The 15748-nt window shown below is 40.6% G+C and overlaps 1 protein-coding gene across 1 annotated transcript; it reads right to left on the bottom strand.

Annotated features, from left to right (window-relative positions):
- Positions 1-141: 141 nt before the first annotated feature.
- Positions 142-10992, bottom strand: SUMO2 (small ubiquitin like modifier 2). Its single transcript, XM_079725955.1, has 4 exons — positions 10916-10992; positions 9153-9284; positions 3568-3639; positions 142-792 (listed from the first exon to the last, which is right to left on the bottom strand). The coding sequence occupies exons 1-4, from the start codon at positions 10934-10936 to the stop codon at positions 730-732; spliced, it is 288 nt and encodes a 95-aa protein (XP_079582081.1). The 5' UTR covers positions 10937-10992; the 3' UTR covers positions 142-729.
- Between the last annotated feature and the right edge of the window lie 4756 nt (positions 10993-15748).

Below are 15748 nucleotides of genomic sequence, written 5' to 3'. Positions count from 1 at the left end.
CGCTTAGTCTGTCAGAAATGCAAAGTAGCTTTATTTCTTCCTTGAAATGTTACTTCTAGTAGGCCTATTCAGGTCATGTTTTTCTCTAAGCTTCAACTTTCTATTTAATATTCCTCAGAATAAAGAAAACAGCTCATTTTAAACAAGAAGTTTATTTAAACAACAAGACGCTGGACTTGAAGGGAAAACTATCTAGGATTCATTTCTTTTAGAGTAATTTATCCCTACTTAAAGACAGATTGCCCTACATGTAACAGCTACGTACAAAAAAGTTATAAAATTGTCCTTGGTTTTACAATGATAAATGAAAAACATTAAAATTCTCCAATCGAACAAGGTATGCAAGAATTTTTATGTTGTTCTTTTTTTGTTAAACAGTGAGAGCAAAATAACTTACTGGAATATAAAGATAAGAGCTGATGAGCATGCCACTAATGGAGAAAAGGGGGTATCTTCACAGAACCAGTATTTTTCCCCATTCCATCTCCATTTGATGTCGATCAAAACATACCGTTGGCCATTTAGTTAAAAAAAAAAATGCAATATGCTTGTGCACATACACCAGTTACTTTATGTACAATAAAGGAATGGGGAAGGGGAAAATGAAAGAATAGAGAAACTATACTGTAGTAGTCAGGATGTGGTGGAACCAAATTGCGTTTTTCTAATTGAGAATGTCTTCTTGGTCTGGAGGAACAGAATTCTGGAGTAAAGTAGCAGGTTCCCTTTTTAGTAGACACCTCCTGTCTGCTGCTGGAACACATCAATTGTATCTTCATCCTCCATTTCCAACTAGCATAAATGAGAAAAAAAACAATCGGCCACTGGTTATTTAGCTCTTAAAATTTATAACTATCAGACTTAAATAGCCTGAAAATCTGCACGAGTTCCACCTGGTTCCAGTGTTCATTATTTTAGATGTCCCACAGCTTAAAGTAGCATAAGACTTAGGTTTAAATAATTTTTCACTTGGTCTTTTTTATTAAGATTACAGAAAATTGAGTTTTTAAGTTAAAAAGCTGAGTATGTCCGTAAGTTAAATCATCTCACCTTTAATTATTGAAAATAAAACTGATGTGTATAAAGGCTCTCACTGCAATGTTGTTCAGATGAGCAAAATACTGAAAATAACCAAAATATCAAACCCCAAAAAATATGGTACATGCATACATGAAATACCATGTACCTATTATTAAAGAATAGATTTACACATGCAGAAATGGAAATATCCCTTAGATACAGTATTAGGCTAAAAAAATTTAAAAACTAGGCAGCAAACAGCTTATAGTATTATATTTGTATATATATTTTTAAGTTTGTGTGTATGTGTATAATATGAATATATCTTTGCCTATGCACAAAACAGTGGCTACCACTATGTAGTAAGAAGAGGAACACAGAAGTGGGATATAGGGAAGGTGGGAGGGAGGGAGACGCAAGAGGGAAGAGATATGGGAACATATGTATATGTATAATTGATTCACTTTGTTATAAAGCAGAAACTAACACATCATTGTAAAGCAGTTATACTCCAATAAAGATGTTATAAAAAAAAAAAAGAAGAGGAGCATGAGCAAAAACAGACTTGTTAAAAAAACAGCAAAATTCAAAATGCTATTAAGTTTGCAAGGTTTACTACCCACACATTATACATAAAACCATGTTGACAGCAGGAAGGTCTTGGTACATATGGCAACACTGTAAGGTAAACAAGCTTTGGAACAGTTTATAATGCTGATAATTACCCAAGAAAAATTTTCTAAAAACGGGTAATTTTGAAGATAAAACAACAACCGTGGGCATCTAAAGACAGGAAAGGGAACTGTTTCTAATGAAGTTCAAATACAGTAAAAGTAGGACTAAAGCATTAAAATATTAATGACTAAGTCTCAATTCTCTATTTGTAAAATGGAATATTCAGTTATGAGAACTAAATGAGTCAAAGAAAGTGAAGTACTTAAGAGAATATGAGTACATAACAATTATACTGCTATTAAAATTGGCTGCCAAGCAGATGTTCTAATTTATACAATTCTGCTATTTAATAAGTACTGGAAGAACAATTCTAAAATGAATCAATTTCACTCTAAAATAAATTCAATTCCAAATACTAAAATGAGGTCAATTCCAAATTCAGTTTGAAGATTTTATAAATGCAGTACTGAACAAATCCTCCTCAGGTTTAATTATTTGCAGCTAGCATAATAGACAAGTCCCATAACTTTTTTTTGGTGGTGGGTGAGGGCTTCAAAAAACAGAAAATAGGGCTTCCCTGGTGGTGCAGTGGTTGAGTCCGCCTGCCAATGCAGGGGACACGGGTTTGTGCCCCGGTCCGGGAAGATCCCACATGCCACAGAGCGGCTGGGCCCGTGAGCCATGGCCGCTGAGCCTGCGCTCCTCAACGGGAGGGGCCACAACAGTGAGAGGCCCGCAGCGCAAAAAAACAAAAACAAAAACAGAAAATGCATTACCATCAGAGTTTAGCATAATGGGTTCTTCTTATTCTTTTAAAACCATCAAAACTGGTCTTCAGCCTATCCACTGAAATGAAACTACTGGAATGTTTTTCAATTTTATAGTGAAACTTTAAATGCCTTCATAGGATACAAGAGAGCTTTCTCTCTCTCATTCATCAAGAGAATTCAGCTCCTCCTAGTGGCTACATACTATAATTGCTTCTTAGAGACTCATCAACAGAAATTTCTTCAAAATATTCTTCCCTCAAGTACAACTCATAGATATTTCAAGTTTTTGAAGATTATCAACAAAACCACAATCTGGATTTTCTGCTTCACTCATACCATATTTATCACTTTCTAGTTTTTATGGGGTGATAAAACAAATTCAAAAGGACAAGGGCTCCAATTTAAAATTTCTGCTATCAAAGTTTTTTTCCCCCAAAACTGAATGTCTTGAATGGAACTTCAGAAGGTAAAAAGAAACAAAAAGTTTCTGCTAAAGAAGATAGCCCAGCCGATCCCTACAAAGTGACAGAACAACTGAAGTAATAAGTAAAGAGATTAAGGGATCAGACAACACCTTTTGTAGTAAGGGTATGGAAAGCCACCTATTATCAACAGCCCTGTGAAACATAAGCTATCAAGAGACTTGCAGTTAGAGCCACTAGATTCTCTTCAGTTCAGAAGTATAGGTACAAGAGAATTCGTGAGGGGCTAAAATGGTTAGGATAAACAGCCAACCAATCTAAGGGGGATCCCTGGGTATGATTTAGAGCTGCAGCAATGAAAACAAAAGGAAAACAACATTCTGAAGTAACAAACAGGAATTTTATTTATTTTTTCCAAATAATGCTGGCAAGAGGAAAAATATGGATTAAAGTAAAACGACCTACTAGTTTTACTAAGTGATAACTGAATATTTAAAAACCACTGGCACTTCCTGAATCTATTTTTTCTTTCTGTTCCCTTTTGGCCATATTTTACACAGCTTTGAACTCTGGTAAAGAACTATATTCCAATGACTAGAAGTTCACAAATTAATAAACAAAGCTGTTGAGAAAATTATAAAAAACATTGGTTTTTCTAGTTAGCACAAAGACATTTTTACCTGTGCAGGTGTGTCTGTTTCATTGATTGGCTGCCCGTCAAATCGGAATCTGATCTGCCTCATTGACAAACCCTGGACAAAGAGTTTAAAAGCAATAAGAATGTAAAGAAACAGTAAGCACTAAAACTACATGCATATTTGGCCATGAATATATTTAAAAGAGAGACCTAAATAAATGATCATCAATATGTTAACATTTCTATATTGGTTAAGTGATTTGGGGTGATTTTCACTTTCTTTAAACTATACTATGTTTGATTTTCATTGGAAAAATGATTTTTCTTAAAAAGGACTGAAAGAAAAAAAAAGGCTTTTTGAGAGCCATAGCTACTTTTGAGACCATAGCTACTTCAAGCTTGAATAGATCATACCTTGAGTCAAACAGTGCATTTAAATGAGTTAGATACTAAAAGGAAATTTGAAGCAACAGATGCACACGTCAACATTCCTCAACGCACATTAAAAAGTGCTCCAAAACCAAACACATAAACAAAACCCATTAATAATATGAAAACTGAAGTCACCTAAAAAATGTGTAATGATTAAAATAAAACTTTGCCTAAAAGCTACCTTCCCTTCATGTCTATCCAAACAATTCCTACCACTATGTAACAGTAACCTAAGCCCCAGCCCAGCACAATACTAGGCACACCACTGGCATATTCAAGTTCTTATCCTTGGGCAGTAAGGACATTTCCAACAGAACACAAGGCAGTAACTCGTCCCTAAAACCATCTATAAGACCACAATCTACATCCAAGAAAATCCTGGAACAGCTCTAAAGAAGCACCTGCTTTTTTCTCCTTAGTACTTACCCAAGCCTGCAATTATTAGTCAACCTTGTACTAGAAAATAAGCTCCGGTAGGGACAGAAATCTAGACTTAGTTACATACTGTGTATCTTGCACATGGTAGGTGCTGAATACTGATGGAAAAAAATGGATGAAAAGCAGTATCTAAGCATGCTTCATTTTCTGTTTTTATTTGAAAATAAACCTAAAGCTAAGTTGAGGAGCTTTATTACAAAAAGGGAGTGTCAAGAAATTTTTATGTGCATTTAAGGAGATAAATGAGCTTAAATATGCCCCTTTCTACAAAGGGGACTCCATTATTAAGAATTACCTACCTGACATAGGGGTGGGGAGAAGGGGAAAGAGGCAAAATAGTAAAGTTGCAACCAAATGAGGACAAGATTTCTTTGGAGGTATGCTTTGAATATTTTAACTTGAAAAATACCTTTCTCGGAAGCATCTTACACAAAGTCATTCCTGTATCATGCTCAAATTACAAACTATAATTCTCGTTACAAAAACTCCCTGTTTTAATTGATATTTAAGAGAAAATTAAACTGAGTTCCTAGGACTAGAAATACTGAAATGAAGTGTTCAATAAACACTTGTTTAACAACTGTATTCCTTTATTTAACAATGATTCACTGAATTGGTCTTTAAAACTACCTGTCACATGAAAATCATACTTCTTTCTTTTAAAATTCTAGTCTTCGGGACTTCCCTGGTGATCCAGCGGTTAAGACTCCACGCTCCCAATGCTGGGGGCCCAGGTTCGATCCCTGGTCTGGGAACTAGACCCCGCATGCCGCAACTAAAGATCTCGCATGCCGTAACTAAAAAGATCCCACACGCTGCAACAAAAATCCCACATGCCGCAACTAAGACCCGGTGCAGATAGATACATAGGTAAATAAATAAATATTACACAAAACACAACACAACACTCTGGTCTTTGACACATACCACTTCCAGACTAGCCCTTGTCTTAAGGAATACAAGCAATCCCCCACCAGGTAGGTGACAGCCATAACCTAATTCATTCCTCATGACTTTCAAATTTAGTTTGCAATTACACAAAGTAACCAAGAATTCAATGCCAAGCCATTAATACTAAGTATTATCTACTTACAAACACTCCATTGGAGACTCTGCTTCAACAAAACTCTTAGCATCTTCTATATGCTGGGTTCTTCCTTCACTACATCCAATGGCGTGGCCATTCAAAATAAGGGCGAAGGGAAGGCAGGGCCAGTAGAACACAAGCAAATTGTATTCCTTTATTGCCACCTGTTTTTATGCTTTTCCTTATCAATAAAAGCTCTTTTATTTTGCTAGAGATCAAAAGTCCAAAATTCAGGAAACTTGCCTTTAAGGTTCCATAAACCATGTAAATTCAAACAATGAATTTGCATTAAACCAGTATTTGGTTTCCTCTTCTGTATAAATCTCATCCCTGAGCTCTAGAGTTATGCTCCAGAAGAGCTGTGTGAGGTTCTCTCTTCGGGTCCCCATTTCTTCATTTCACAAAAATGAACTGGACTAAACCAATTATTCTGTGCTCTCTGAAACCACTTGACAATCTAGTAAACAATGTTGGGGTAGATTTACACTAGAATGGAATAGTATGCTCTCAATCAGTTGCCTGAAGGATATGTGGCTGATATAAAGTGGGCGAAGTCTAACTCTACTTGTGAATGAAAAACTTACTTAGAAACCAACTACTACAGAAATACTAGGTTTGAATGTTCTCTATTCTTTTACAAGCATTTGAACACATTCTATATGCTGAGCACTGGTCTAGGCTCTAGAAAAATAGTTGTATAATAAAACAGCCCTATGGCTCATGAAGCTTACATTTTAGTGCAGAGACAGATACAGACAATAATCAATACAAAACAACAAATCAAAACAAACAAACAAAAAAGAGAGGACTCAGTGATGGCAACAGGGGCACTTTGAATTAATCAGGTAAGTCCCTGAGGTAGTAGTTAATCAGGAATAGAATAAAAATGGTTGAGGGCTCAGCACTATCCAATGGAAATATGTCAGCCACATATGGTATTTTAAGTTTTCTAGTTGCCACATTAAAAAGTTAGAAATAAGGTAAAAGTTTAGTAAAAATGTTTTAATTCAACATCTTTAAAAATACTACCATTTCAACATATAATCAACATTTTAAAAATTGAGATATTTAACTTTTTTCACACCAAGTTTTCAAAATCTGGCATTCATTTTACACTTTACAGCACATCTCAATTTGGACTAGCCACACTTCAAGTGGTAAACACTCACACGTGGCTTGTGGCTACTGTGCTGGACCAAGTTTAGATAGAGATCAGAATTCACTGATGGATTTTACTTGTTATGATGCATCATCAAAGAGGACCCTAAGGTTTTGACAACTAGATGCAGAATGGTGCTATTTACTGAGTGGGGACAACAGAGAAAGATTTCTAGTAGAATCAAGAGTCCTGCTTTGTAAGTTTAGTTTTAGATGCCCATTAGGCATTCACTGGAACTCCTCCAGAGAGCCAATACCAAATGAGTTCATTAGAAAGTAAATATGAGCATTCAATTAATCTTGATAGGAAATCTTTGGTCAAGAAGTCTCACCTGCCAAAAAAACTTTAGCTATGCAAATTAGATCGGATAAATATTTTAGTTTTTTTAATAACCTGTAACTACACTTAGAAAGCAGGGAATCAGCCCAATTAGATGATACTTCAACTCCCTCTTCCTTAGAACCAGAGAAACCACCTGAAAAGTAAACAGGGATCTTGTTTCACTCAAAACTCTGAGGTTATCCCCAATTTAAGAAGAAAATGGGAATAAACATCTTTCCAAATTCTTCCTGGATAATATTTTCATATTTGCATTCCAACAGATATGCAGTGGAATTATATTTTTTATGGATTACCAACGTTCTTTTTCCTCTAGTGCAAGTTAAGAGTGGCCCCAACAAGTTTAGTCAAATATAATCCCAATCTTATTACTAATAACTGAAAAAAATCAAGAAAAACTTTATTTACCCTGGGTAATATAGTAGACTTACTTTAACATAGCAGAAAAACTAAAAAATTCTTGACTGACCCACTAACTAGATCTTATAAAACAATTTCCTATAAGGATAATCTAGAATACACAGGATGTGCTTTACTTTTTCTGGCACACAGTATAATGCCCCAGCACATAGGCATCTGGTTTAAAAAAAAAAAAAAAAAAAAAAAAAAAAGCTCCTTTGGGGGCCCTACAGGAAATATGTTAAGTCTTAAATATGACCATTTTAGGATGGACAGAGAGTATCAATAGATGTATACAGTAAATTGGTAACAGTTAATCTAGGCAGTAGACTCATGGGTATTCAATGTAAACTTTTTTCTCTAAGTTTGAAAATTTTCATAGTCAGTGTTGAAAAATATGACCATTTAAAAGCTAAAATTTAATAATTAGAGAAAAGTTAGGTAAGATATGCAGAGAGTTTTGTTGAAAGTCACCAAATCTAAGCATGAATTTCTATGTTGTATAAGGTTTTGCTACATAAACATTCTACAAAATGATTACCTTTTAAAATTCCCCTGGAACTTGAAGGAGTACTAGTATTCAAATATGGTAGATACCAGTGCAAAAATTCTTCAGCACAATTAATAAGTACATATTTACTAACTGTTAGGGGATTTCACCAGAATTCTTTAAATGAAAGTACACTGAAGGGCCTATCTTTGTAAGGAACTATGAAAAAGTTTATGAAGATAAAAAATTATAACCACAGTACTCTTATTATGTTATAAATAAACTAGGCATAAAATAAAGCTTCAAACTCAAAAAGAAGTTTAAATCTTCAGTTTCAGAAGCCCTTCAGTCTCATGCAGAAGGCCCAAGTATCAACTCAAACTCAATTTCCCAACTTGTAGAGGGTTTAACCTTACTCTGTTTTGAACCTATTTTTAGGAGGTGAATTTGCAATGTAGATAAGTTGTTTTGGTCTAATAAAATAATTTTCCAAACTTTTATATATTATACATCCAGGGTTGAGCAAGAAAAATACTTCTGCCAGGTTACTGCTGGATTAACTGATCTACCAGAGTTTCTGTTATACTTGCAAAAGTCATCTTTAAAATTACCTTTGAATTGTTACAGACTCAACAACACAAAAAGAAGCTTCTTTGTCTTAAAGTTTACATTTACCTCCCAGCATCTGTTCATTTCTACTTCCTCTTCTGATGTAAAAAATTTACTATTTTCTGAGTAAAATTCAAATATCCTTATAATACAGGAATGTATATATGCTTGGCTCAGGAGGTTAAATCTCTTGACCTCTACTATTAGCGTAAAAAGATTTTTACATGCTTCAGGAAAATTGCAATGTCCTTAAACTCACATTTAACTTTATTTCCAAATTGGTTAAAACACCCGAAATAAATTGTTTTGACACAAGACAAATTTTAAATTGTTAAAAAAGAGCCTGACAAGAAATTTTACCAAGTTCGTTCTTATTTTCTTATAAAAGTAAAATTGCATCCCCTTGGGAACAAACTACATAATGTGAAAATAATTTGATGCATTTCTGGCATAGAACTAGAATCATATGTGGTATTAACCACCCTAAGGGATTTTATGAAGAATCAACAAACCAAGTGTACGATAAAATTGTGACATATCAAGTATATAAGTACATATTCATTCTACCAAAGATAATCTATTGATATATTATGCTGGTTTCTATTCTCAAGAAAATAAGGTTTGTTTTTTTAAAATACGTTTTATTCAGTGGAAGTATACAAGTCAGTTCCTCACCTGTCGTTCACAATAGGCTTTCATTAGTTTACTAAGTGGTGTATGCCTCTTAATCTTAAACTGCACCACAGAACCATCCTGCCCCGCCACCTTCAAATTAATATGATCGTTGTTCTCAGTCTTGACTCCTTCCTGTTGAAAGAAAAATAAAAGTAGAATTTGGAGAATGTGAAGAACAAAACACCTTTTAAAGCAGCAGCAGCCCAAGTTGCTTCAGAAATCAACAGGTTTCTCATTCTTATAACAGAGCATACAGCTGTTTGCAGCTGCTGAAATCAATCTGAAAGATAAGAAACCCTGAAGCAACAATATTAAATAGATGTCACAGAAACAGAAAAGCAGTCTACATCCAATACTATCAGTGTCGACAACTGGTTTTTAAAGATGGATCTCCCTCAATTTACTGCAATGCCCTCTTGAATCTGAGTTTTTTTAAATGACATATATTGTATCACTCTCAAAATATGTCTTTCCTCTAAAAAGATTAAAAATAAGCATCCTTTCTCTTTCCAAAATGCTTTGAGTACAGAATGCAAGAAAAAAAATCTAGAGCTTGAAATTCAAAACTCATTACAAATCTCTTGTTAAAAAGTTACCAAATCAGCTTAATAACAAATCTCAAGCTACATTAAAAAAAAAACACCACCAGCTAATTGAGGAATATCCTTTGATTCTCTCCCAAGCAGCGGTAATAACTCAGAACCACTATTATTGTTCGCCTCTATCAGCAGCTTCATTTTTGTTTATTTTTAGTTATGAGCTTATTCTCCCCTCCCCTTTGTTGTCATGAGTCAAATGCAGTTTTATTCCTTGCAGACTTATTCCACAAGTCTTCCTTGTAGATTCTGACCCAATCTGAAGTTCATCAAAATCAAGTGTAGAAGGAATTCTGTAGCCCCTAAACCATTTCAGAATGGAAAGGGGAGGGGGGAGGGTGTCACAAAACAAACCAAAAGAAAGTCCCGTGTGCCAGGAAGAAGTGTGTGCCCGAGTCCTCCAGGGAAAAGCCTCCTGGAGCCTCAAAACCCGCGTTGAAAAGTTAAGCCCTACGAAGTCTCTCTGCTCGTACATCTGCCTCCAACTTCGCGAAACCACATGGTCTCGGCAGGTTAGGGGTTATTTGGCACCCAGGGAAAAGCCCCTGCCCATTCCGACAAAAAATGTGGGAAATACTCCCCGGGAATCCCCCAACCCCGGCCCCTCATGACGGCCGACGGGCATCCGGCTTCCAACCCATCAGCAGCCCATTGATTCGCCCCGAGCCCTCAGCCGGCCAGTGCGGTCCGGGGCAGGGGTCCCCAGATGCCCGCGGCCCCCATCCCGGAGGGGGGAAGCCCGGGGAGGAGGGAACTCCTCACCACCGCCAAGGCGGCAACACCCGCCGCGGCCCGGCGCGGGGTCCGCCGAGGGTGGGGACACCGCGCGCCCTAACGCCCCTCGTCACGCGCGCCTGGCCAGCAGGCCCAAGAAGCCCAGCTCGCGGCCGGTGGGCCCGCGGGTGTCCGCGATTCGCCCGCCCAACTCGCGCCCGGCGCGCACTCCGAGGCGGCCGGGGGCGGGGGAGGGCGGTGGGGCCTCCTCCCGCGCGGGAGGGAGGAAGAGGGGAGGGAGGAAAATGGCGCGGAGCGCCGGGGCCTGAGCCGCGGCCGCCCCGTGGGGGGCCCGGGAAGGCGCGGGGAGCCCGCGGCGGGCTCGGGCCGGACCCCGGCCCGCGCCGTGACCCCGGCCGCGCGGCGAGGCGCGGAGGCCGGCGCCGAGCTCACCTTGGGCTTTTCGTCGGCCATGGCGAGCGCCGGAGTCTCCTCAGCTGCCGCTTCACAAAAGAGGTACCAGGTCCGCACCGAACGAGCACACAAGCAGCACCAGGAGCGGCAGAAGAAGGAGGCGGCAGCGGTGGAGGAGGGAGAGGGCGCGCGCACGTCGTGCGCTCCCTCCCCCCATCCTGCGTGCGCGAGCCCGAGCCGCCGGGGCTCCTCATTGGTTGCCGCCTCGCGGGAGCGCGCAAGGCTTACATAACCACCGCCACCCCACGCCCCGCACCGCCCCAGCGTGGGCCCGGCGCCCGCCAGGCCGGCGGGAAGAGGCGCGGACACGCGCACCCGGGCCGTCGCGGGGGCGCGCCTAGCTCTGGGCGGGGCTGTATTGTCCTCCTTCTGTGGTGGAGCTTAATCAAAATGGCTTCCAGCTGGTCCTCGTTGGGGACGAGGAGGCTTGAGGCCTAGACGTGACACACAAGCCGGGGAAGGCAGACTGACTAGACGAGGAAGGGGGAGCCTAAATCAAAGCCCCAGCACGAGGTTCTGGGAAAATAACCTCTCATTCGGTGGCCCAAATACAGCTTTCCTCAGGGTCAGAGGAATATCCCACTTCCTCTCAGCCTCTCTTCCCTCGGATTTTAAAGCTTCAGCCTCAACCCGCTTCCCACCAGGCTCTTGCCTTAGTGCCGTGACTACTTCCGTCCTGCTGGAAACCCTGTGCTTTGACTAGCTGAGGAAAAAGGTTCATCCTACAAACTCCTTACTCATTGCCTGGCTCCCAACCTCCTAGAGGAAGCAGAATCCATCAGAGAGAAGCACCCGGTATCAAGCTTCCAAACCAATCGATCACTTCCTCCTTACATCCGTTCAGAAATTGAAGTAGGTCCCTCTTGCCTTAAGAACAATCCTAACATCTGTGCCGTGGATGTCTCCCACTCTTCTCGGTAGGTTTTATTGATTATGTCCTTTATTCTCTTCCACTCGCACATTAGCCGTTACCGTAGAAAATGACTCTAGTTCCTTCTGAAGTTACCACCGTATCTCTCTCGATTCTTGGCCAAATATCTTGAAAAAAATGTGCACGCCAGCTGTCTCCACTCCCTCACCTCCCACTAACTCCTCAACGCACTGCAATCTGGTGCCTGGTTCCACTAAAACTGCTCTCTACAAGGTCACCGCAGACTTCTTTGCTGAGTCCAGGATGCTTCCCAGTTCGTCACTCCTCTTGAAATCCCTCCCTGTGACTTTGGGCTATGACTCTGGCCTGTCCTTGATCCCTTTGCAATTTCTGTCTTTCTCAGCCCTTCCCTTAAATGTTCCTTGGGTTTTGCTCTGGACCGGTTTCTCTTCCCATTCTATTCCCTCTCCTGAGATGACTTCACCCCACTTCTATTACCATCTATTTGCTAATGATTCTCAAGTCTAGATTCCTAGTCCAGATCTTTCTCTGAATTTCCAGCCTATAAATCCAACTGACTTCTGAACATCTCCACTTGGATGTCCTAGAGGCACCTCAAACTCAGCAAATCTCAACTAAAATTCCTGAATTTACTTCTCAGACCTGCCCCTCTCTTTCAAGTTGCCAGGTCACTGTATGACACACCATTATAACATTGCTCCAGGGACTTCCCTGGTGGTCCAGTGGTTAAGACTCCACGCTTCCCCTGTAGGACTTAGATCCGCATGCTTTGCTGCACAGCTCAAAAAACAAACAAACAACAAAACAAAACAACAACAACGAATTGCTCCAAGCCAAAAAGCTAGGGGGCATCCTTGACCCCTTCACACACTCCCCATACAGTCAGTCTCCAAGTCTGCTCAATTCCACCTTTTAAATACCTGTCAAATCTGTCTACTTCTCTGCAGCCACTGTCCAGTCTTCGGGATCTGCTCCATTTGCTGGGCCTCCAGCTGGTCCGCCATGGGGAAGAGGAGGCTTAAGGCCTAATTGTAGGACAGGCCAAGAAAGGCAGATTGATCAGGAGAGGCAGTGGAAGCCTAACTTCAAGTCAGGTTTCCCCAGAGCTATTGATCTTTTGGTTTTAAGGTATGTCCCAATTGTGTCTGAATGTTTAAGTGAATCAGAATCATCTAAGGTGCTGGGTTTTTTGTTTGTTTTTGTGTTTGGCCACACCACACGGCATGTGGGATCTTAGTTCCCTGACCAGGGATCAAACCTGTGCCCCCTGCAGGGGAAGCAGGGAGTCTTCACCACTGGCCCCCGAAGGAAGTCCCTAACGTGCTGGTTTAAATGCATATTCTCAGGCAGTGTGGCTCTAGGATCCCTCTTTTTTTAACAAGCTTCCCTGGTGATTCTTAAACACACTAAAGCCTGAGAACCACAAACCATTCTAAAATAAAAAACAAAATAAAAGAAGTTTCTGGGAATACCGTGGTGGTCCAGTGGTTAGGACTGTGTGCTTCCACTGCAGGGGGCACGGGTTCGATCCCCGGTCAGGGAACTAGGATCCCACATGCCGCATGGCGAGGCCAAAAAAAAAAAAACAAAAACCTTTCTGCCACTCCTTGGTTCAGTGGCAATCCTCTGCCTTACAGGATAAAGTCCAAAATTCATATAAGACCTACAAAGCTCTTTGAGAGCTAATCTGGGCTAACTATTCTAGCTCTTTCTCATCATTTTCTCCTCAAAGCCTCTGCTTCAGTCATAATCAGTTACTTGGGGTTCCTGAATGTACCTGCTCTCTCTCAGCTTTTGTGCACTTTTGATGTGTCAAGATTCACTGAATGACTGAATAAATTGAAGCTATCACTATGCATAAGATCCTGTGCTAGGACTTCCCTGGTGGCACAGTGGTTAAGAATCCGCCAGCCAATGCAGGGGACATGGGTTCAAGCCCTGGTCTGGGAAGATCCCACACGCTGCGGAGCAAGTAAGCCCGTGCGCCACAACTACTGAGCCTGTGCTCTAGAGCCTGCGAGCCACAACTACTGAGCTGGTGTGCCACAACTACTGAAGCCCGCACAACAAGAGAAGCCACAACAATGAGAAGCCCGCACACCGCAACTAAGAGTAGCCCCACTTGCCACAACTAGAGAAAGTCTGCACGAAGCTATGAAGACCCGACGCAGCCAAAAAAACAAAGATCCCGTGCTAGGCATTGGGCAAAGTCCCTGTCTCAAATTTGGGGGGTGGGGGGGCGGGTAGGAAGGGTAGGAAATATACAAGAAGTGAAAGGGGGAGAACCAACTGCCACGTGTCAGGCACTGAGTGGGGCTTTACTAGTTAGTTCTTTTTCTCCTTATACAAACCCTTCCAAGTGGATTCGTATTTATTTACTATCGAGGCTCAAAGAGTTAAGTAACTTGCCCATTATCACACATCTGCCAAGTAGTGTTGATTGAGCTTCTATTATATGCCAGGGAACTAACGTGCTGGGTGCTGTGCCAGGTACTGTAGAGAAAGCAAAAGAGATGCTCTCCTTGCTCTCCTGAACCCAGGTCTTATGTTGACATCACACATCTTCCCAGGCTTGTAGGACTACAGAACCATCAAAGAGGAATATGTCATGTTAAATTTACCATCAGTAAAATGTGCGGGCCTCCAATAATCAAATGGTTGTTTAGTTGTTAGCTTCTAGGTGACAAGTGTGTCCTACAGTACCCCTGCCCTAAAGTTATGCTAAACTACAAAACCACCTTTGGGCAAAGGAGGAGTTCTATAAAAAGTAGTTAAGTGTATTCAAACGTGTGAACAATATATGTTCCAAGGACAAACTGTAATTCTGTGAGCTGAGCCTAGGGAATCTACTGAGAGTTTCTCCAATTTCCAGGGAAAAAAATTGTGGAAAAACAGAAATTTCCCAACATTAAGTTTCTCCCACTATCATTTTCATAGGAGTGGGAAACGGGGTGGCTGTGCACTGGAAAAGGGTGCTTTGGGGAAAAAAGTGCAAGGAGTAGTATATACAGAAAAGAAGAACAGTGGCAAACATTAACTGAGTTATTATGATGTGGGGATTCTGTACTAAGCCTTTAATCCTCACAAAACGTCTATTATTATCATCCCCATTTTACAAATGAAGAAATTGAGACATAGAAAGGTCAGGCAACTTGGTCACCCAGCTTGAAGTGGTAGAGCCAGTAGACCTGAGACTTTCTGACTCAGAGCCCAGACAGAGATGAATTACTGTAGGACTGCATCCAGGCTCCTGTGGAAGTCCTCAGAGAAAAAACGTGCAAAAAAAATATCCTAGAGTAGTGGTGGGAACACCAGTCAAGTTGTTTTGACTTAATTTTTGTTTGGCTGTCTCTCTGAGCAGAATGGCAGTTCAATTAAAGGAGAGACTTGTCTTGTTTACAGTTTTGTTCGGGAGCGCCTAGCTCAGTTCCTGGATCATAATGGGAATGAATGAAGGAGTTGTGCATTGAGCTGTTTTCGCCACTAGGGGTTAACTAGGACAAGAAAGGCCTACTTCGTCTAGAAACCTAATTAAATATCAGTATTTGAATAATTAAATATCCATAGAAGTAGAGGGTAAGAATGGGGGAACCAGCAAGAATGTACTCTTCAGGGTCAGGTGCCAAAGAAAAAACATCATTCCTAAAAAGGGCAGGAAAATAAGAATCACAGAGAGAGTCTGTTTAGAGCTTGAAATCCTTGCCAAAAACCCTGAGAAACACATAACTGAATTTATAACACAGACGACTAAACGGTGCATAGTTTATACCATCAAATTTCCTTCAGTTCTAACAGAGGTTAGTTGAGTACTTGAGCTATCTCTGTGACTACTGCAGGAATACTGAATACTCTATTCCTGAATACTGCAGGAAATCTGGAGACAATCACAGAATCTGTGATGTTCTGGAAACCTTCCAGCT

The sequence above is a fragment of the Hyperoodon ampullatus genome (assembly GCF_949752795.1).
Source record: "Hyperoodon ampullatus genome assembly, chromosome: 19".
Lineage (NCBI taxonomy): Eukaryota > Metazoa > Chordata > Mammalia > Artiodactyla > Ziphiidae > Hyperoodon > Hyperoodon ampullatus.
Note: the sequence above shows the minus strand (reverse complement) of the source record. Positions and strands in the feature narration are given on the sequence as shown.

Coding starts and splice junctions, on each gene's coding strand:
- SUMO2 (XM_079725955.1), bottom strand. CDS start 10,936: ATGGCCGACGAAAAGCCCAAG. Junction 9,285..10,915: donor TGGCCGACGAAAAGCCCAAG/GTGAGCTCGGCG, acceptor TTCTTTCAACAG/GAAGGAGTCAAGACTGAGAA. Junction 793..3,567: donor AAACAGACACACCTGCACAG/GTAAAAATGTCT, acceptor CATTTATGCTAG/TTGGAAATGGAGGATGAAGA.